This window comes from Pyrus communis, chromosome 7 (genome assembly GCF_963583255.1).
Source record: "Pyrus communis chromosome 7, drPyrComm1.1, whole genome shotgun sequence".
NCBI lineage: Eukaryota > Viridiplantae > Streptophyta > Magnoliopsida > Rosales > Rosaceae > Pyrus > Pyrus communis.
In genome coordinates this window covers 7,492,037-7,515,208 of record NC_084809.1, presented here as the reverse complement: position 1 = coordinate 7,515,208, position 23,172 = coordinate 7,492,037, and the positions used below count along the sequence as shown (strand labels likewise).

The following is a 23,172-nucleotide window of genomic DNA, read 5'->3' as shown; positions in this document are numbered from 1 at the left end:
TATAGTCCTTGAAAATAGGTGTCGCAAATCAATATGATCACTCCATCACAATTCTGTAAAAAAAATTGCTATGTGCTGATGTGGGTTTAATAATTAATTTAAAAAGTTGTCTAAATATGTTTTTGCACAATATTTATTTTTATTTTTATAGTAGGACTTACTCCGAAGAGAAATCTCTTCCATAAATTCTCAAATGCACAAAGCTTAACCAATGCCTAAGAGGGGGTTTGGAAATAGTTTTCAACCAACAATGGGTGCACCTCGGTTATAACCTTATTATCTCAAGGCAAACCCCGCCGTTCTTTGAGTCACCATACCACCAGGGAAGCATTGAACAAGCTCTCCAAGATTAAGGTTATGAGGATGTTGATTGCCTAAATATTAACGATGACGTCTCAGAAGTTGTTGCGAATCAGCCAAGCCATCAACAAAGGTGATCTCAATCCAGGTTTAATTCAGTGAAGGGTGTCGAAATGTGTAAAGATGGATGTACTAAGATTTTTTTTAGAGAATAAATAGCGAATAAGGTAGATGAATGTGGACTGGGATCGGAGATGATTGCATGACTAGATTTTTGAGTTCACAACTTTTTATTAACTATTAAATTATTAAACTTATTTGTAATTTTTTAAATTTAATTAGACTTTATGATCCATTTATGTGTCACATCAGTATATAATAGAATTTTTGACATAATTGTGCGAAGGACTACATTGATTTGGGACATTTACTTGCAAGACTACCTTGATCGATTTTCAATTTCAGAGAGCATTTTGATATTGCATGTCAATTTCAGAGATCATTTTGATGTCGCAAGTTAATTTCAAGGACCATTTGCGAGAAAAATGACTTATGGGACCTATTGATGTGCCATATTAGCACTTAACAAAATTTTTAACAGAATTGTGACAGAAGGACCACATTGATTTGCGACACCTATTTCCAGGGACTACATTGATTGACACCTATTTTCAAGAATTATATCGATTGATTTTCAATTTCAGAAATCATCTTGATGATGAAAGTCAATTTCAAAGACTATTTGCGATAAAAACCTTTTTATGAATAAACCAAACCAAAACCACACCAAAAAGTATATCCTGAATCGATTATGTTTTTTTTTTTTTTTTTCGTGTGTCGTTACCCTTTGCCATCCTCTGACCGTGCATGAAACTTGTCAAAACACGTTTAAACCATGACACAAAAATTGGGTTTGAGATTTCGATGAGTATTTTATCACTCATACCATTTGCATGTTCTCATGTTTCCTTGTTGCAAGATGCAATGAATTTACAATTTCAGCACCAAATTATCAGATAATCTCGATAAGGCAAATATGAAACTATCATGTGGAATGAGTAAGAAAATGCAATAAGAACTCACTTTGTTCTGGATTCGATTCATGACGATAGTGACTTATACGACGATGCTTGAAAAAAATTAAAATGTTTGTGTAAGTCTTTTTGGTACCTAAAAAAGTAAACTCAACTTTAACATCAGGTGATCCTTTTAAAAATAAAAAGTAATGTGTCATACTTTACGCCTTAAGTAGGTTTTCATAAAGTGAATTTATATAAGAAGAGATTGAGATTCTTTGAAGTTTTAACCAACTTTTAACCAGCTTTTAGAAGAATGATTGGCTTGCAAGTTTTTCACTCCCTAAATTTGTCAAGGGTCTTGGGAGTAGGCCGGGATTTACTTGAACGTGAAATTGAAAATTGAGAGTGTGCCACTACTAATTACCGTTAGTAGATGGTATTTAAGTGATAGAGATTGCACTATTTAACTTATAATTAAAAGATTGTGCCATTAAGTGAAATTTGACCTGACATTCGTGTCGTGTTTCTCATGTTTATGTCATACCTGATAGCTTAACATGTCGTGTTGTGTAATACTCGTTAAAGTAAACGGGAAATATGACCCGACCTGAAATCAACCCGGTAAGATCATCAGATAATATGACCCGACTCGTTACCCGTTAAGAAAAATATATTTTAAATCAATAAAAATGAAAATGAAAAACATAATTTGACCCAAAAAAATGTAAAATATAATACTAAACTAGTATTACATACTAAATTTTGAAGTTGACCCCTTCATGAAAGTTGTAAAACTTTTCATTACAAGTAATTATATTTTTCACACTTCTACAATAATTTTTATTAATTTTTCACTCAAATAAAAAACACTGTTTGTGAGATTTGGAGTGTCACATTCCGCCCCAGGGCGGATCACTTCCTGGGCCCACTCCACCATTGTAGCACGATATTGTCCGCTTTGGGCCCCGACCACGCCCTCACGGTTTTGTTTCTGGGAACTCACATGAGAACTTCCCAATGGGTCACCCATCCTGGGAATACTCTCGCGCGCTACTCGCTTAACTTCGGAGTTCCCACGGAACCCGAAGCCAGTGAGCTCCCAAAAGGCCTCGTGCTAGGTAGGGATGAGAATATACATATAAGGATCACTCCCCTGAGCGATGTGGAATGTTACATGGAGGGTTTTAAAAATCTAAACGACCATGTAAAGCATTGAGGATACAAACGATCATATATTAGTGATTATGAATTTTGTTTATTTTGAACTCCTTTAAAAATACTATTTATGAGAGTTTGTACGGTTTTAAAAATTCAAACGATCATATACCCATTTTCAAAGCGTAGAGGATGCGACTACGAGCGTTTGCATTTTTTTTTTTCATATTTTTCGCACATGTAAATTAATTATTATAATTTTTTTAATGTGTTTGGTATTTTTAAATTACTTGATATTTTTATTTTTAATGTGTTTTATGATTTTTAATCTCAATCCTTGCCTATAATATACTATAAAAACAAATAAATAAAACTTAAAATTTAAAATTTATATAGAATAATAATTAATAAACAATATATACATATTCGTTATATCTATTGTATTTTATAGTAAGTTTTTTTAGTAGTTTAAAAAATTAAAATCATCAAAATAACTTTTTTCTTATTGTGCCGAAACAGGTTACTCGCGTGTCACTCTCGTGTAAACTTGTTAAGGACCCGTTATTAAGGGGTTATTATCGTGTGAACCCGATTAGTTATCGTGTTACCCGAAATCCGTTATTTTTATGTTATTTATATATCGTGTTAACTGATTGTGTAAAAAATTACAAGGTGAAAATAACTCAATTTAGGTTCTTTCTTTGCCTTATATGATTACAACTCTACTTATATAGAGTTCAATCAGAATATATAAATTGGAAAGCGAAAGATAAATTGTTTAGGTGCTTAGTGTTGAAATGACAATAACAATTTAAAAAGAGAACTTGTATTAAAATGGAGGAATACCTGTAAAGACACTTGATGCAGACTGTACCCCACCAGATCCTCCGAAATGATATAAAAGTAGGCACTTGCTTTTTTATCACTGCTCAATCCATTCCTTTGAAGCCCAACGCGTCCACTTGGAGCCCTTCCAAAATATTTTGATTCAACTTTAGCTTAATTGCACAAAAATCTCCCAAAGTGCCATAATTTTGGCGTTAGACCCAAGCAAATGAAATTTTGGCAATTTTTAGGCACAAACACAAATAGTGGATTGCCTTAGTAAGTAAGGTCATTTTATTTAATCTACTGCATTCTGAATTTAAAAATCCGTCATCTTCTTAATGTATATTATGAGGGAGTAGTCAAATTATAATTTGATATGATTTTAAAATACTTTAAAATCTGGATGTATTAAAATTTTAAAAGACTTTGAAATTATAGTATAATCAAATTAGGATTTAAAAGGATTTTAAAAAATATAGCAAAATTCGGAAGTAGTCGATTAGGATTTTAATAAGTGAGGAATTTTGATGGATTTGAGAGTGGGTGGTATAAATACCAAGCACCTAAACAATCCAACCTCCACCCTAGGATTTCATTTCAAGACCAAAACACTTTCTCTGGCGAGGAAGAAGAACCATCTCTCAAAACATGAAGATGACAACATACAAAGCTCCTTTATTTCTCAAATATCCACCCAATCCAAAAACCCACCACAAATTCAACCCCCACAACCCTAATTCTGCTATGTATATTACTTCTCTACCTTTGTTGTCGTTTTTTTTGTTTAGTTGGGTGTTAACTTCGTTTGGTTGCCTAGAAAATGTAGGAAATTGTTGGAAAATGGAGAGGATAGGAGCGATTGGAGTATGGGATATTGGGGTTTTGCCAAGAAAGTTCAAGATATAATAAAGGTCATGGTTGAATTGGTTTGCCTGAAATAACTCATAGACCTTGAGCGGTGGTACTGAGTTTCTGCTTTATTTGGCTACCAAATTAGATCATGGTTTTGATATAACAAATCCATGTTGAATTGGTATTTGTATATAGATTAACCATTTGCAGAGCATGGTTTAATTGTGGTATGTGTATATAGATATACCATGTGTAGAGCATGGTTTAATTTGGTATGTGTGTGTATATAGATTAATTATGGTGTCAGGTTAGACAAAATTTGTAAACTAAATGATGAGTCACTAGTAAGAATAAACACGTTTATCAACATTTAAGTAATAAATTAAGCGTCAACTTTCATGTCATTTAATTTCCTAAATTTCATCTATAAATTTAGTCTCCTTAGTATGACCGTTAAAAAATTCATGGCTTGATTAGTATTTGGGTATTTTATGAATTTGCTTATATGATTAGCATGATTTCATGAATACAAACTGCTGTGTTTTTAGCTGTTTAAAATTGATAATTGGTTAATTGTGGTACGTGTTTTTAGCTGGTAAGAATAATGGGAAAGAAGAATTAGGCTAGGGCTTATTGTATATGGTCGGCTGGAGCAATTGCGCTTTTTTTTACTATTATTTATGCAACTAGAGTTTATAATTACAAGTCAACAACCTATTGAACGTCTTTTAAATCGAATAGTAGTTACTATAGAAGGATACAGTTATATACTTATATTATCTTTAAGATATATCGTTGAAACCATCTGTCTTACTTTTGTTGAGATGCCTAGAATGATATAAGGTAACTCTTGCAACCGAATTGTTACTGAGTCACTGAGCTTTGTTTTGGTTAGTTAAATCACAATTCAAACGACAAGGGGAGACGCCTATTTGATTGGTTTATATTTGTATATCAATATATAAAAACGTTTATCCTCATTTCTTCATTTTATATTATAGGAGTCAACTAATAATTAATTTCTAAGAAATTCATGAAACATATCCATACAAATCTATAAGACCAACTCCAACCCTTGGAGTAGGTCTTAAATTTCCCTTTCTATTCCCCCCCCCCCCCCCCCCCAACCCACAAAATTTCTCTCCAACCCTTTTTCTAAATTGGGTTAAGTGTTAAAACTTAAACAAAACTCACATTCCCCCCAAAATTAGTGGTAGAGCCCACATGTGAACCTGATCAAACGCTCAAAAATCACTCTTAGACGTGCCAAACACGCCAGCCCAACACCAGCCAGACCCCACTCAGTCACTCACGTGGGTGTGTCCTCCTCTTGTCGACCGTAACAATGAGCCAAACGGCTCTTTTTTCTGATACAACGGCCACAATTCAAATGGACCAACTGTCCAAATTTATATTTGTTTTGTTTGTTATATATATATAATTTCATTGAATCCAACGGCTGATATTTAATATGATCAAATCCAACGGCATAAAAAAGATCTAACATCCCAAATTTAAATATAACTGCGAAAATAATTTATTTAACTCAAAATTCACCAAAATTTAGTGATTTTTTTTAATATTTATCGAAATCTAAATATTTTTAGGTTAAAATGTTCATAAAATTATATTAGGATAGTGTACATAATTTTTTTTTAAAAAAAAATTACTTAAAAATTTTAGCGTAAATTTATTCTTTAATAAGGGCTAACAAATTTAAGCCAGAATAGAAAAATTGTTTCTAGGTTAAAAAATTTCAGATTTTACTCTAAGGGTTGAAGATGGTCTAATAGAAATTCACATAAATCAATCAAAATCCATATAAGATTGTAAAATCTATTAATTTTTTTTTGAAATAAGTCACATAAAAAAATTCATTACAATGATCTGAAATACAAATTGACGATACCTTTAATGTAGAATATCGTTTTATTTTATACTAATTAATAAAGATTTTCATTTTGAATGCCCACTGTTTCACCAATTGTATTTTTACAACGTATTCACGCAAGTTTGAAGAAACAATGAGCAGATGCAGCCTCTTTGCCATGTGTTACTAATCTGACCGACCATTATTATTTTACTCTCTTCGAAATTGGCAACGTTGACCAAATACCGTGCCAAAACTGCAATAGGCTACGCGTTCAAAGACGCAAAAACCCAGCAGAGGCAGCACCAGAAGGAACCTAGAAAATTCATCATTTCTTCTTCGCAGAAAAAGCATAAAATCTGTTCTAACCGTTAGAACAGACGAATCAACTTTCTCCAACTGACACGCGTTTTGATTCTTAAGTAAGCGTGCGTGCGTGTGTGTATATATATTGATGCAGATGTTGAGAGCCACCACCAAGCTTTTGCCAGATCTTTCTTCTGCAGACAAAGGTTCTTCTGCGTCTTCTGTTGTCGCCCATCATCATTTTTTAACAAAGAGGCCTTGCTTTGGAGCTCTTTCACCTTCCTCACCATCCTTGCCTGGCTTTCACAAAGGTGGGCTTCAGATTTATCTTTATATTATTTTATTCGAGCAATATTAAATTATGTAAACGTATTATATGGTCTAATATTTTAGTAGATGTAGTTTTCACTGAAATTCTACTCGTACATCTCAGTTTGAAACTGCTCCTACCGTTACCGTAATAGTTTCGGATATTTCCCCTCCTTAATAATAGTAAGGGTTTTATCCCAAATGATCTATGAAATTGACTCACATTGTCCATAAAATTAAAAATCGATTCATGTAGCCCTGAAAATAAGTGTCACAATTCAATGTGGTACTTTCATTAAAAGTTTTAAAGAATTGTTATGGAAGAAATGTATTGATTTGCAACACCCATTTTCAGATTACAATGATCGATTCTCAATTTTAATACTATTTGAGATAAAATCCTAATAATAATTAAAAAAATTCATGTTAACGTAGGCACATGGAAATTTCAAATATTGGAGTGCCTACTTATTCGTCATTTGAAACGCATGAGTTTGTTTTTTTTTTTTTTTTTTTTTTTTTTGTAGTGGTTGGTCGAAATAAATGTTGATGTGTGACCTTCGCTTATTTCTTCAGATTCAAAAGATAAAGTTCCACACTTGATTCAAGCCATGCCGGTTTCAACGAATTCATCCTCCGTTGCACAACAAGCCGTGCCTGAAAATGAAGTCGAACAGGTTGAGTTGCTCGCTGCAGTTGAGGATTTATATGGAGGAGTTGTTGTGGACGTGACCGAACCTATGGATTCTGCGGTTTTCGCCTCTTTGCTCCAAGCTTCCATATCGCAATGGAGGCAAAAGGTTTGTATTCGTTGCTTTTCTTTTCTTTTCTTCAGGACCGGTCCTAAGATTTTTCATACCGCAAAAAAATGTGGCCTAACTTTATATAAAAAAATTAATTATTTTTACACATAAAACTTCGATAAAATTATACTTAGAAAAATACTCCAAATTCAAAATAATTTAGAAACATGGAAAAACTAATTTACTTTGTATCGACAGAAGGAAACCAAAAAAACTCGGGGCTTGCAAGTAGATAGATGATGAGTTTTGTTCTTCTTCTATCAGAACTTTTAAACATTTTGATGACATATCATATGATTTGCAAATTTGGTTTACACAACCTTTGTTAAAGGTTAGAGTTGAATTGGAATGAATGTTTAAAAACCGCAACCCACATAGTTACTAACTAGTATTTAAAAAGAAATTAACAATCAAACAGAAATTTTTGAAAATTGAAATTAATAAACATGCACATAGCATTTTGAACTCAAGACATTTGGTTAATTTTAAACAACAAAAAACATTGCTTCTCATTAAACTTCTTAATCATTTAGCCAAATTTTATAAATTTATACTCTTATGAAAAGAAATTTGTAAAAATTGGAAATTAAATAAGCAAACCTCCTCATTAATTTCAAACAACAAAAACACCAGTTTTAGTTAAATTTCTTTGTTATTAACTAAATTTTATAAATTTATACTTTTATGAAAACATAAATAAGGCCCTGCCCTTCTTCGATCTCGTTAAATGTCTTGTGTTACCCTTGATGCTGACGATGTGAAGGTTGTTTACTCTGTGTTTTGTAGGGGAAGAAGGGCTTTTGGATCAAATTGCCTATCGAACGGTCAAATCTTGTTGATGCCGCAGTTAAGGTACAAGAGATTCTATTGGCCTAACTCTTCTGAATTACCTCAAAGATATTCTTGATTAATTATTTGGAGCTGTTAGGAATGTAACTTGTCTAGTAGTCTTATTGTTTTTATCAACCATCCTTTTCTCTTTTCAATGTTCTTGACAAAAGGTATTAGTATAATCGCACAATCCGGCACCAACACTCGGGCTGGCTGCATAATTAAGTATAGCTGTTTTGTTCTCTGATGTCCGACAACACTCGGGCTTCTTTTGTTACTTGTGCAGGAAGGCTTTAGGTACCACCATGCTGAATCAGATTACTTAATGCTTGTACGTTGGATTTCCGAAACTGATGATACTCTTCCTGCAAATGCTTCGCATAGAGTGGGCATTGGCGCTTTTGTCATGAACAGTAAGAAGGAGGTATACCTTCTGCACATGAATCTAGTCTCCCTTTTGTTCTGAACATATATGACATGTAAAAATGAAAGTTCAAATTTTTAACATTTTGCTTTCGTGGTTCTGTTTAATGAGAAAATAGTAAAAAGTTTCTGACATTGTTCGCTCTGAAACCTGCTATTTAAAAGAGATTTTCAAGCCATGAATTGGTCCTTTTATGTACTTTTCTGTGGTGGTTATTAGCTTTTAGATTAGATAACCAGAGAGATAGAGTAATGATATTCATAGTAATCGAAAACTTAAAAGGAATATTTCTTTTAATATACATGCTAGATGCATATTGCGTTCGTATTTGCGTAGACAATTTAACAGTTCTAAATCAGAAAATAGGATAGGCTGTCCTGTTTCTGGTAAAGCATTTGTAGTTCACTTTGACATCATTTTAAGTAGTTCTGTAAGTTTCTTATGTTGAAGTCTGTTCCTACGACATTAAGTTTGCTTTGCCGCATTCTATCTTTGCCTACTAAAATTGTTCGCTCGGGTAGGTGCTTGTGGTTCAGGAGTTAAGTGGCAGATTCAGCAATACAGATGTGTGGAAGATGCCAACTGGGGTTGTCAATGAAGTGAGTAAAAACACCAGCACAACTATAGCAAAATCATAATAATTTTCAAATACGTTATCATCATGGATTAAAAATTTTATCCATCGACAGGGTGAGGATATCTGCGATGCTGCTGTTAGAGAGGTTAAAGAAGAGACAGGAATTGATACGGAGTTTGTGGAGGTTTTAGCTTTTAGGTAAGAAACTTGCCTTCGGATTGAATAAGTGTTGTATATAATTCTACAGAAGCCCCTCTTCATATTCTCTCCATCTCTCTACAGGCAAAGCCACAAGTCATTCTTTCGAAAGTCAGATTTGTTCATTGTTTGCATGTTGACCCCAAAATCCTTTGACATCCAAGAGCAGAACTTGGAGATTGAGGCAGCCCAGGTAATTTCCCGGGACACAAAAAAAATCCCCCATAGAGTATAATCGTTAATCTTGTTTAAACTATTTGGTGGTAGAGGATGTGACCATGTCTTCCAATTGTTACAAGGTATCATTAACATGATTCAAAACTATTCTAATGTGTTATTCTGGGAATTTTTTTTCAGTGGATGCCAGTTGCGGACTATGCAGCTCAACCCTTTGTTAAGAAAAACAAACTCTTTGACTATATAGCAAAAATATGCTTGGCAAAATCAGACAAGAACTATGTCGGCTTTACTGCGCTGGGTACAACTACATCCTCTGGAAAAAGAAGCTACCTGTACTATAACAACCGGGATATGGAAAACCTACTGGCCACCGGTGATCCTCAGTAGAAAACATTGACCTCTACTTCGATAATAGATACATATATATGTGTGTACTACCGGTGATCTGCAATAGAAATGGTACCTCTGCTCCATATATGTTATTGGACGAGGTCAACGTTTCTACTGCAGATCACCAGTAGTGTGTGTGTATATATGTAGTTGCAACAACAGTTAGTATAGATTCCTAGCTATCTAAATAATGGTTCCTGTATAGATCGATGTTTTTTACATTGCTTTATACAATGATAAGCTCAATTACTTGTGTGCTAAGTCACATATTCGATTTATATGTTGATTGTTTTTTACTGCAAGCTGTATTGCTCTTCGAATTGTCGTAGGTCAGGAACCTGCTAATGGATTTGCAATTTGCTTCAATATAATAAAATATATAAGTTGTTCTATTGTATCTTGCTTTTGCCATCGTTACAGATTCATTTGCAGTTTACACCTTACATTACTGATTCGACGTGCTTCTAAGAAAACAGATTTCAGAAAAGCGCTTTTGTAGGAAGGGGAAATGCATATGATCATAGTAGTTCTTTCTACATAAGCACTTCCCCAGTCCCCCTAACAGGCCATTCATGCGGCCAGTTGAAAATTGTTTTTCTAGAAAGCACTTTTGCTTATTAGAGCTTTTAACCTGCTGTGAAAGGGACTAAAACACCTGTCTCCAATGGTTTTAAAACATGCTACCTCATGCCCTTGACATGCAGAGAATCTTGAGTTATTAAATATTTTTTAGGGTATTGTTCTCTTTTTTTATATAATAAAACAAATTGATGTCATAAAAAAATGGAAAGTGTTATTGGCACTCCAAAAATCTCATTCTACACTCTTCATAAGTGTATTTTTCTTTCCAAATATAAAAAGTTTGGAGTGTAGAATGAGATTTTTGGAATGCCAATAACAATTCCCAAAAAAAATAACAAATAAAAATCCCATAGAAATATTAAAAGAAAATGACAAGTCCTTCCAGGTGAGGTTAAACTTGATTTCACAAAATATTTAAATATAAGAGGCAATTTGATTAATTGATTTTTTTTTCCACAACAAAAATGATATTTCATCCAAATCCATTTCAAATATAATATGGGAACGGCATGCCCTTGATCTCAAGGTCAAATCACATTTTTGGTCCTCTAATTGGAAACTATTTTTCAATTTGGTCCCTATCCTTTTAATTTTGGAAATATAATATTTTTTATGCTAGAAATTAAGTCATACAGATCTATATTTGTTAATTTGTTATTGTTCTTTTCGTCAACTCTGTTAGAATTTCTGTCAAAGTAAGTCATGTGCCACGAATGTGAGGCTGAATCAAGAAGCAAATATGGAAAATCAAATGAGAAAAATTATAGGAATGGTCCCCTAACTTTAACCCCAATTGGAGAAATGGTCCTTCAACTTTAACACAATTGGAGAAATTGTCTCTCAACTTTAACCCACTTAGAGCAATGATCCCTCGACTTTAACCCAACTGTAACGATGATCATTCCAACATGACTTATTTTGACAGAATTCTGATGGAATTGATGAAAATGACAATAGCTGCACGTTTTAATGAGTTAAGAGACCAATGATTATGAACTTTTAGTTGAAAGATCATATTGCTCCAATTGGGTTAAAATTGAGAGATAATGCCTCTTACTCTTGTACTGTCTAGCCTTTTCATGGCTTTAATGAAATACATGTTGTCTTTATTCAAAAATTATATATTGCCTCACATCCATTAAAAATTCATTAAACAAATTGACACATGCTGTCAAATTTGATAGCAAAAGGTTTTGCCTTCAATTGGCTTAATGCCACGTAAGAAACTAAAAGTTTAGTTAGAAGAGTTTGCTATTATTTTTTACTGTTGTATGTTTATGTGGTACTTTTAACATTTGTTTTTAAAATGCTTTCAACATTTTTCTTTCCTAAATGCTTTGAATTTTGAATCAAAAATGGAAATGGTGTTGCTACAAAATGCTCTATCACGTGGGAATTGGGATTGGGTTGGTATTGGTGCAACGTTGTCTACCATTACTCAAAAGTCACTTGGCTTTTATTTCTTCAAATGCTTTAAACTTTTGAATTAAAAATGGTGCTGCTAGTAAATGCTCAAAACAATGTTGTTTTGGCCAAGTTATTTAAAAAAAAAAAGTCATCGTCCTTCTCCTTCTGTTTTGTAGAAGGTGCACTGCAATCAGCACATTGGTGGTTCTTGGAGGTCCTCATAGCCACTTCTTCGAGCTTTCGGATGGTTCCAAAATCACCCTGGTCCCTTAATAGATTCACCTCTGCCCATAATTAATTTTCAATTTTTTTCAAAAAATAAAAATCATTTCCTTTGAAGCTCTCTAAACAATGAATCAGGAATATAAAGTATCATATCATGCATCTTGGGCACCCCATATACAGATTTATTAATAAGTCCAACTTGCCATACATGTATATAGAGAAAGGACTTAAAAATAGTGTGATTTGGGTTGCGCCACCAGAAACCATATAAAAATAGCGCACAATATGAATATTACCAATCTCCTTGCATAAAAATTTCTCAGCAGTTTTTTCTTTTAGCATTCTTCTAAAGAAACTTAGGCAGACAAAGTTACCCACCCTCGGCACCGGGTTTTTTTGACTTGACGACGCGAAATGAAAGACGGAACTCTAAATTATGATTTTCTACTTAAGCTAGAGCAACAACGTAATAGTGATTTGATTTATTAAACCCAATCGAACCAAACTATACTGCTTAAACTTTTATTAACCGGTTCCGATACAATTTAAAGAATAAACCAAACCAAATCAAACACAAAACCACACCAAAAAATATACCCTATATCGATTATGCATTTTTATTTTTTCGTGTGACATTGCCCCTTGCCAACCTCTGACCATGCATGAAACTTGTCAAAACATGTTTAAACCATGACACAAATATTGAGTGAGATTTGAATGAGTAATTTATCCCTCATACCATTTGCATGTTCTCGTGTTTCCTTGTTGCAAGATGCAATGAATTTACAATGAAGTTTTCAGCACCAAATTATCAGATAATCTCGATAAGGCAAATATTACACTATCATGTGGAATGAGTAGGGAAACGCAATAAGAACTCATTTTATTCTGAGTTTGATTTCTGACGTTGATGACTCATACGACGGTGCTTAGGAAGATTAAAATATTTGTGTGAGTCTTTCTGATACTAAAAAAGATCGACTACCTTGGCTTTGACATAAGATGGTTCTTAAAATAATAATAATAATAATAATAATGTGACATACTTTTCTGTCTTAAGTAGGTCATCATAAAGTGAATTCATTTAATAATAAAGTATAAATGTTTAACCAACTTTTAGCAGAGATTGAGATTTTTTTAAGCTTTAATCAACTTTTAACTAGCTTTTAGAAGAATGATTGGTTTGCAAGTTTTTCGCTCCCTAAATTTGTCATGGTTCTTGAGAGTAGGTTGAGATTTACTTGAACATGAAATTGGAGATTGAAAGCGTTTTACTACTAGTTACCACCAGTAGATGATATTTGAGTTATAGAGATTGTGATATTTAACTTCTAACTAAAAGGTTGTGGCATTGAGTGAAAATGACTCAATTTAGGTTCTTTCTTTGCCTTATATGATAATGACTATACTTATGTAGAGAATTCAATAAGAATATATAAATTGGAAAGAGAAAGATAAATTGCTTAAGTGTTTTGTTGAAATGACAATTACAAATTAAAGAGAGAACTTGTGTTAAAATGGAGAAATACTTGTAAAGACACTTGATGTAGGTTGTACCTTCCCAAATTAAGATTTAAGAGGATTTTAAATATATAGCAAAATTCAGGAGTTGTCGATTGGGATTTTAAAGAAGTCCGCAAATGTCTAGGTGTGGTGAGAATACTAAAAGTTTGCCAGGATTTTTATGAATGAGAGATTTTGATGGATTTGAGAGTGGGGTGGTATAAGTACCAAGCACCTAAACAATCCAACCTCCACCTCTAGGATTTCATTTCTAGACCAAAAAACTCTCTCTAGAGAGGAAAAAGAACCATCTCTCAAAAAATGAAGACGACGACATATAAAGCTCCTTTATTTCTCAAATATCCACCCAATCCAAAAACCCACCACTAATTCAACCCCCGCAACCCTAATTCTGCTATGTGTATATTACTTCTCTACGTTTGTTGTCGTTTTTTTTTTTGTTTAGTTGGGTGTTAACTCCGTTCGGTTGCCTAGAAAGTGTAGGAAATTGTTGGGAAATGGAGGGAATAGGAGGGATTGGAGTATATGGGATGTTGGGGTTTTGCCAAGAAAGTTCAAGATATAATAAAGGTCATGGTTGAATTGGTTTGCCTGAAATAGCTCACAGACCTTGAGCGGTGGTATTGAGTTTCTGCTTTATTTGGCTACCAAATTAGATCATGGCTTTGATATAAAAAATTCATGGTTGAATTGGTATTTGTATATAGATTAACTATTTGCAGAGCATGGTTTACTTGTGGTGTGTGTATATAGATAAACCATTTGCAGAGCATGGTTTAATTTGGTATGCGTGTGTATATAGATTAATTCTGGTGTCAAGTTAAACAAAAATTTGCAAACTAAATGATGTGTCACCAATAAAAAGAAATACGTTTATCAACACTTCAGTAATAAATCAAGTATCAACTTTCATTTCAATTAAAGGGGTATAGTCAAACTAAGATTTAATAGGATTTTAAAAGATTTTAAACGTGATAGATTTGATAGGATTTAAGAGGATTGGAGATTCCTACAAAATTCATATGGATTTTAAAGAATTTGAATGAATTGTGGTGGATTGTGATGGAAGGATTTGAAATCCTAGGGGGTGGGGTTGAATTCTTTTTACTCTTGGTTATATATACTTTTAACTCTCAAATCCCATAAAATCCACAACTTATTGAAATCCTCCAAAATCTTAATTTTTTGAATACACTTAGATTTAGATGAATTTTAAAATACTTTAAAACCTTTTAATTGACTACACCTAGATTTGAATGGATTTTAAAATCATTTAAAATCCTTTAATTGACTACATCAGGATTTTAAAGTCCTTTAAAATCCTCTGAAATCCGAGTGTGACTACACTCCCCTTGGTTTCCTAAATTTTATCTATAAATTTAGTTTCCCTAACATTACTGTTAAAAATTTCATGGCTTGATTGGTATTTGGGTATTTTATGAATTTGGTTATATGATTAGCATGCTTTCATGAATACAAATTGCTGTGTTTTTAGCTGTTTAAAATTGATAATTGGTTTAATTGTGATGTGTGCTTTTAGCTGGTAAGAATAATGGGAAAGAAGAATTAGGTTACGGCTTATTGTATATGATCGGCTGGAACAATCTAGGTTTTTTTACTATTATTTATGAAACCAGAGTTTATAATTATAAGTCGGCAACCTATTAATTGTCTTTTAAATTGAAGACCAGTTACTATGGAAGGATACAATTATATATTTGTATTATCTTTAAGATATGTCGTTGCAACCATCTATCTTACATTTGTTGAGATGCCTAGAACGATATAAGGTAACTCTTGCAACCGAATTGTTACTGAGTCACTGATCTTTGTTTTGGTTAGTTAAATCACAATTTAAACGACAAAGGGAAATACATATTTGATTGGTTTAGATTTCCATATTAATATATATAATCGTTTATGCTCATTTCTTTATTTTATATTATAGAAGTCAACTAATAATTAATTCCTAAGAAATTCATGAAACATATCCTGATATCCATACAAATCTAAAATAGTAATTCACATATATCTGTCGTAGAATCTATTAAAATTCTTTGAAATCTGTTACTTAAAAAACTTCATTAAAATCCTCCAAAATATAAATTGATGACACCCTTAGTGTAGAATATTGTTTTATTTTATACTAATTAATTAAAGATTTTACATTGAATGCCAATTGTTTCACCAATTGTATTTTTACAAGAAATTTTTCAGGATGCCCGATGCATTAGACATCTGGTGTACCACCAATAAATATCTGACATGTGGCAAATCTGTTTTCTATTAAATCTCTTACTTTTTTAATTTTGTTTTGTTCGAGATGAAGTCTATGGACGCCATTCATTTTTTAGTCTGTTCATCTTCTTCTTTGGTAGATTTGTAGATTCACCGCTTTCATCTTCTTCGCAGATTCACCCAACTCCTAAACATACTAAACCCTTTTTCTTTGCTGGGTTTAAGCCCTTGTTGGTGTTGCACATGGCGGACAACATGACCGAGGACTTGACAGAGAGCCGGCGAGCAAAATGGAGACGATGCGGTGCCGTCGATTTTAGGCTGGTGAGGAGGGTGGGAATTTTATGGACGACAAGATCTCGCCGTTGATTTGGCGATGGAGACTCTGAAGATGGCGATGTTGAGGGATTTTGAGAGTGCACAACCGACGGGATTGGGAATTAAATGTGAAGAAGGTTGTGGAGTAATTAAGTTCAAATCAGACTATGAAGAAGGTTGCATACGAAGAAGATGAGTTCCAAAAATTTTAGGGTGTAGTCAAACTCGGATTTGAGAGAATTTTAATTAAAATTCTAGTGCAGTGCAGTTAAAAGATTTTAAAGAATTTTAGAATCCATTCAAATTTAAGTGTAGTCAATTAAAAGATTTTAAAGGATTTTAGAATCAATTCAAATATAGGTGTAGTTAATTAAAAGATTTTAAAGGATTTTAAAATCTATCCAAATTTAAGTGTATTAAAATAATTAAGATTTTGAAGGATTTCAATAAGTTATGGATTTTGTAGGATTTAAGATCAAAAAATATATATAACCAAAATTAAAAGGAATCCAACCCCACCCGTAGGATTTCAAATCCTTCCATCACAATCCACCACAATTCATTCAAATTCTTTAAAATCCATATGAATTTTGTAAGAGCTTTTAATCTTCTTAAATCCTATCAAATATATTATTTTTAAAATCCTTTTATATCTTAGTTTGATTACACTTCCCTTCAAATGAATTTTGATAAAAACAATAAAAAATGAACTACTTTTCAACATAAAAAAATAAAACAATAAAAAAGCGAATTTGAGCGGGAAGAAAAACAAAAAGCCACGTTGCAGATGCTTATTAGTTCGGTACTCCACCTGTCATGTATGAAGTGGAGTTCCCGGAACGGGGAAAAATTTCTCTATTTTTACAACATATTCACGAAGTTTCCAAGCAAATTCATCGTTGTATTACTCTCTTGGAAACTGACAACGTTTGCCAAATACCGTGCCAAAAACTGCAAAAGACTCCACGTTCAAAGTCGCAAAAACCGGCAGAAGCAGCACAGAAGGAACCAAGAAGATTCATCATTTCTTCTTCGCAGCCAAAGCCGAAAATGCATAAAATCCTTCGCTTCCATTAACAGATGAGAACAGACGAATCAACTTTCTCCAGCTGACACACGTTTCGATTCTTAAGTACGTATATATATGTTGATGCAGACGTTGAGAGCCACCACCAAGCTTTTGCCATATCTTTCTTCTGCAGACAAAGGTTCTTCTGCGTCATCTGTTGTTGCCCATCATCATTCTTTAACAAAGAGGCCTTGCTTTGGAACTCCTTCACCTTCCTCACCATCCTTGACTGGCTTTCACAAAGGTGGGCTTCAAGTTTATTTTTATGTTCTTTTATTCGAGCAATATAAATTATGTAAAGATATTTGTAAGTGGTGTAATATTTTAGTAGATGAGGTATTAGAATTCTACTCATATGTCCGAGTCTGAAATTACTCTTACCGTTACTATAAAAGTTTTGAATATTTCCCCTTCCATAATAATAGTAAGGGTTTTATCTCAAATGATTCATGAAATTGACCAACTCTATTAAGATGGTCCATAAAATAAAATTAATCAATGTAGCTTTGAAAATTAGTGTCACAACTCAACGTGGTACTTTCATTAAAAGTTTTACATAATTGTTACGGAAAACTACATTGATTTGCGACATCTATTTTTAAATTACATTGATCGATTCTTAAATTCAAAAACTATTTGTGATAAAAATCCTAATAATAATTAAAAAAAATTCATGTTAACGTAGGCACATGGAAATGTCAAACAATGGAGCGACTACTTATTAGTCATCCTCTGTCTTCTAGCAATTGAAACGCATGAGTTTTATTTATGAGGAATTGTAGTCGTTGGTCGAAATAAATGTTGATGTGTGACTTTCGCTTATTTCTTCAGATTCAAAAGATAAAGTTCCACACTTGATTCAAGCCATGCCGTTTTTAACGAGTTCATCCACCGTTGCACAACAAGCCGTGCCTGAAAATGAAGTCGAACAGGTTGAGTTGCTCGCTGCAGTTGAGGATTTATATGGAGGAGTTGTTGTGGACGTGACTGAACCTATGGATTCTGCGGTTTTCGCTTCTTTGCTTCAAGCTTCCATATCGCAATGGAGGCAAAAGGTTTGTATTCGTAGCTTTTCTTTTCTTGAGATTTTTCAGGCCAGGGCAACGCAAAAAAATGTGGCCTAACTTTATATTTCAAACCACAAAAACACCAGTTCTAGTTAAATTTCTTTGTTATTAAGTAAATTTTATAAATTTATACTTTTATGTAACATAAATAAGGCCCTGCCCTTCTTCGATCTCGTTAAATGTCTTGTGTTTCACTTGATGCTGACGATGTGAAGGTTGTTTACTTTGTGTTTTGTAGGGGAAGAAGGGCGTTTGGATCAAATTGCCTATCGAACGGTCAAATCTTGTTGATGCCGCAGTTAAGGTAAAAGAGATTCTACTGGCCTAGCTCTTCTGAACTACCTCAAAGATATTCTTGATTAATTATTTGAAGCTGTTAGGAATGTAACTTGTCTAGTAGTCTTATTGTTTTTTATCAACTATCCTTTTCTCTTTTCAATGTTCTTGACAAAAGGTACTAGTATAATCGCACAATCCGGCGCCAACACTCGGGCTGGCTGCATAATTAAGTATAGCTGTTTTGTTCTCTGATGTCCGACAACACTCGGGCTTCTTTTGTTACTTGTGCAGGAAGGATTTAGGTACCACCATGCTGAATCAGATTACTTAATGCTTGTACGTTGGATTTCCGAAACTGATGATAGACTCCCTGTAAATGCTTCGCACAGAGTGGGCATTGGAGCTTTTGTCATGAACAGTAACAGAGAGGTATACCTTCTGCACATGAATGTAGGCTCCCTTTTGTTCTGAACATATATGACATGTAAAAATGAAAGTTCAAATTTTTAACATTTTGCTTTCGTGGTTCTGTTTAACGAGAAAATAGTGAAAAGTTTCTAACATTGTTCGCTCTGAAACCTGCTATTTAAAAGAGATTTTCAAGCCATGAATTGGTCCTTTTATGTACTTTACTGTGGTGGTTATTAGCCTTTAGATTAGATAACCAGAGAGATAGAGTAATGATATTCATAGTAATCGAAAACTTAAAAGGAATATTTCTTTTAATATACATGCTAGATGCATATTGCGTTCGTATTTGCATAGACAATTTAACGGTTCTAAATCAGAAAATAGGATTGGCTGTCATGTTTCTGATAAAGCACTTGTAGTTCACTTTGATATCATTTTAAGTAGTTCTGTAAGTTTCTTATGTTGAAGTCTGTTCCTACGACATTATGTTTGCATTGACGCATTCTATCTTTGCCTACTAAAATTGTTCGCTCGGGTAGGTGCTTGTGGTTCAGGAGTTAAGTGGCAGATTCAGCAATACAGGTGTGTGGAAGATGCCAACTGGGGTTGTCAATGAAGTGAGTAAAAGCACCAGCACAACTATAACAAATTCATAATAATTTTCAAATTCGTTATCATCATGGATTAAAAATTGTATCCATCGACAGGGTGAGGATATCTGCGAAGCTGCTGTTAGAGAGGTTAAAGAAGAGACAGGAATCGATACTGAGTTCGTGGAGGTTTTAGCATTTAGGTAAGAAACTTGCCTTCGGATTAAAGAAGTGTTGTATATAATTCTACAGAAGCCCCTCTTTATATTCTCTCCATCTCTCTACAGGCAAAGCCACAAGTCATTCTTTCGAAAGTCAGATTTGTTCATTGTTTGCATGTTGACCCCAAAATCCTTCGACATCCAAGAGCAGAACTTGGAGATTGAGGCAGCCCAGGTAATTTCCCGGGGCACAAAAAATCCCCCATAGAGTATGATCGTTAATCTTGTTTAAACTATTTGGTGCTAGAGGATGTGACCATGTCTTCCAAGTGTTACAAGGTATCATTAACATGATTCAAAACTATTCTAATGTGTTATTCTGGGATTTTTTTTTTTCAGTGGATGCCAGCTGCGGACTATGCAGCTCAACCCTTTGTTAAGAAAAACAAACTCTTTGACTATATAGCAAAAATATGCTTGGCAAAATCAGACAAGAACTATGTCGGTTTTACTGCGCTGGGTACAACTACATCCTCTGGAAAAAGAAGCTACCTGTACTATAACAACCGGGATATGGAAAACCTACTGGCTACCGGTGATCCTCAGTAGAAAACGTTGACCTCTACTTCGATAATATATACATATATACGTTGACCTCTACACCAAGGTCGGGGTGTGTCAATCAACATTGGTGGTTCTTGGAAGTCCTCATAGCCACTTCTTCGAACTTTCAGATGGTTCCTAAATCATCCTGGTCCCTTAATAGATTCACCTCTGCCCATAATTAATTTTCAATTTTTTTCGAAAAATAAAAATCCGTTCCTTTGAAGCTCACTAAACAATGGATCAGGAATATAAAGAAAATTAGAGAAGCATCATATCATGCATCTTGGACACCCCATATACAGATTTATTAATAAGTCCAACTTGCCATACATGTATATAGAGAAAGGACTAAAAAATAGTGTGATTTGGGTTGAGCCACCAGAAACCATGTAAAAATAGTGCACAATATGAATATCGTAGAATATTCTTACATAAAATTACCAATCTCCTTGCATAAAATTTTCTCAGCAGTTTTTTCTTTTAGCATTTCTTCTAAAGAAACTCAGGCAGACAAAGTTAACCACCCTCGGCACCGGGTTTCTTTGACTTGACGACGCGAAATGAAAGACGAAACTCTAAATTATGACTTTCTACTTAAGCTAGAGCAACAACCTAATAGTGATTTGATTTATTAAACCCAATCGAACCAAACTATACTGCTTGAACCGTTATTAACCAGTTCCGATACAATTTAATGAATAAACCAACCAAATCAAACTATACTCGATGTTTTTTACATTGCTTTATACAATGATAAGCTTAATTACTTGTGTGCTAAGTGACAGTTATATGTTGATTGTTTTTCACTGCAAGCTGTATTGCTCTTCGAATTGTCGTAGGTCAGGAACCTGCTAATGGATTTGCTATTTGCTTCAATATAAAGTATACAAGTTGTTCTATTGTATCTTGCTTTTGCCATTGTTACAGATTCATTTGCAGTTTACACCTTACATTACTGATTTGACGTGCTTCTAATAAAACAGATTTCAGAAAAGCGCATTTGTAGGAAGGGAAAGTGCATATGAACATAGTAGTCCTTTCTACATAAGCACTTCCCCAGTCCCCCTAACAGGCCATTCATGCGGCCGGTTGAAAATTGATTTTCTAGAAAACACTTTTGCTTATTAGAGCTTTTAAACTGCTATGGAAGGGACTAAAACACCTGCCTCCAATGGTTTTAAAACATGCTGCCTCATGCCCTTGACATCCATGGAATCTTGAGTTATTAAATATTTTTTAGGGTATTGTTCTCTTTTTTCATATAATAAAACAAATTGATGCCATAAAAAATAACAAATAAAAATCCAATAGAAATATTAAAAGAAAATGATAAGTCCTTCCAGGTGAGGTTAAACTTGATTTCACAAAATATTTAAATATAAGAGGCAATTTGATTAATTGATTTTGTTTTTTCCACAACCAAAAATGATATTTCGTCCAAATCCATTTCAAATATAATATGGGAACCGGCACATCCCATGCCTTTCATATCACATTCTTCGTCCTCTAATTGGAACCTATTTTTCAATTTGGTCCATATCCTTTTATTTTTGAAAATGTAACATTTGTTATGTTAGAAATTAAGTCCTACAAATCTATAATTGTTAATTTGTTATTGTTCTTTTCGTCAACTCTGTTAGAACATCCGTCAAAATGAGAAAAATTATAGCAATGGTCCCTTAACTTTAACCCAATTGGAGAAATGGTCCTTTAAATTTAAAACAATTGGAGAAATTGTCTCTCAACTTTAACCCACTTAGAGCAATGATCCCTCGACTGTAACCTAATTGTAGCGATGGTCCTTCCAACATGACTTATTTTGACAGAATTCTAACGGAGTTGACGAAAAGGACTATAGCTTGATGAGTTAAGAGACCAATGATCATGGATTGTTAGTTGAAAGATCATATTACTCCAATTGGATTAAAATTAAGGGATAATTGCTACAATTTTCTCTTACATATAATATCGGAAAGGCACATCCCATGCCTTTAATCTCAAGGTCAAATCACATTTTTGGTAATTCATTACCAGGCCCAAAAAAAAAATCACATTTTTGGTCCTCGAATTGGAACCTATTTTTCAATTTGGCTCCTAATCATTTTAATTTTGGAAATTTATTATTATGTTAGCAATTAAGTCCTTCAAGTCTATAATTGCTAAGAGAAACAGACAAAATGATTAAGTATTGGGTTGATTGCAAATGATTTGGAATTTTGGAGAGTAAAAAATGCCTTCACACATGTGGTAATTGTATATTATTTCCCCATCGAATCTAATGTACTAATTCGACATAATTTAAGATTTGGACTCGATTGCAAACTAAACTAAACTACGGAGCAAAAATGGTGACTATTAAAGTGATACGAACCAAATTGGAAAATGAATCAAACTATAAGGGCAAGAAATGCAACTTAACCTAATTAGGAGCACACAAAAAATGGCCTTTTTTTTTTTGGAAAAAAAGAATGGCCTTATCAAAGCACAAATTGGCATGTTCGACAGAAAAAAGGAAAATAAAGGCACAAATTAGCATGGTGATTGATGAGTCGGTAGGAACTTGACACAAGACATTCAAAACGACAAAAAATTGTACGATGAAATACATATATTATATAAATATACAATCTGTGTGTGTATATATATACGCACA

The 23,172-nt window shown here is 33.5% G+C and overlaps 2 protein-coding genes across 3 annotated transcripts; both read left to right on the top strand.

Moving 5' to 3' along the window:
• The first annotated feature begins 6,315 nt into the window (after positions 1 to 6,315).
• Positions 6,316 to 10,301, top strand: LOC137740016 (nudix hydrolase 2-like). Its single transcript, XM_068479802.1, has 8 exons — positions 6,316 to 6,641; positions 7,216 to 7,439; positions 8,229 to 8,294; positions 8,560 to 8,697; positions 9,219 to 9,296; positions 9,387 to 9,472; positions 9,557 to 9,665; positions 9,830 to 10,301. Exons 1-8 carry the CDS (start codon positions 6,479 to 6,481, stop codon positions 10,037 to 10,039), a joined length of 1,074 nt encoding a protein of 357 aa, XP_068335903.1. The 5' UTR covers positions 6,316 to 6,478; the 3' UTR covers positions 10,040 to 10,301.
• A 6,988-nt stretch (positions 10,302 to 17,289) lies between these two features.
• Positions 17,290 to 21,283, top strand: LOC137739159 (nudix hydrolase 2-like). 2 transcript variants are annotated; one of them, XM_068478670.1, is made up of 8 exons: positions 17,290 to 17,649; positions 18,246 to 18,460; positions 18,711 to 18,776; positions 19,043 to 19,180; positions 19,702 to 19,779; positions 19,870 to 19,955; positions 20,040 to 20,148; positions 20,313 to 21,283. In XM_068478670.1, the coding sequence occupies exons 1-8, from the start codon at positions 17,481 to 17,483 to the stop codon at positions 20,520 to 20,522; spliced, it is 1,071 nt and encodes a 356-aa protein (XP_068334771.1). In that variant the 5' UTR covers positions 17,290 to 17,480; the 3' UTR covers positions 20,523 to 21,283. The 2 variants fall into 2 exon arrangements, with proteins under 2 accessions (XP_068334771.1, XP_068334770.1); XM_068478669.1 differs by having other exon boundaries at positions 17,294 to 17,649; positions 18,237 to 18,460; positions 20,313 to 21,277.
• Positions 21,284 to 23,172: the final 1,889 nt, after the last annotated feature.

What these genes read in the sequence shown, in the direction of transcription:
- LOC137740016 (XM_068479802.1), top strand. Translation starts at nt 6,479, where the DNA reads ATGCAGATGTTGAGAGCCACCACCAAGCTTTTGCCAGATCTTTCTTCT. An exon ending in CTTGCCTGGCTTTCACAAAG is followed by an intron (nt 6,642 to 7,215) that starts GTGGGCTTCAGA and finishes TTATTTCTTCAG; the next exon opens with ATTCAAAAGATAAAGTTCCA. An exon ending in CAACTGGGGTTGTCAATGAA is followed by an intron (nt 9,297 to 9,386) that starts GTGAGTAAAAAC and finishes ATCCATCGACAG; the next exon opens with GGTGAGGATATCTGCGATGC.
- LOC137739159 (XM_068478669.1), top strand. Translation starts at nt 17,481, where the DNA reads ATGTTGATGCAGACGTTGAGAGCCACCACCAAGCTTTTGCCATATCTT. An exon ending in CTTGACTGGCTTTCACAAAG is followed by an intron (nt 17,650 to 18,236) that starts GTGGGCTTCAAG and finishes TTATTTCTTCAG; the next exon opens with ATTCAAAAGATAAAGTTCCA. An exon ending in CAACTGGGGTTGTCAATGAA is followed by an intron (nt 19,780 to 19,869) that starts GTGAGTAAAAGC and finishes ATCCATCGACAG; the next exon opens with GGTGAGGATATCTGCGAAGC.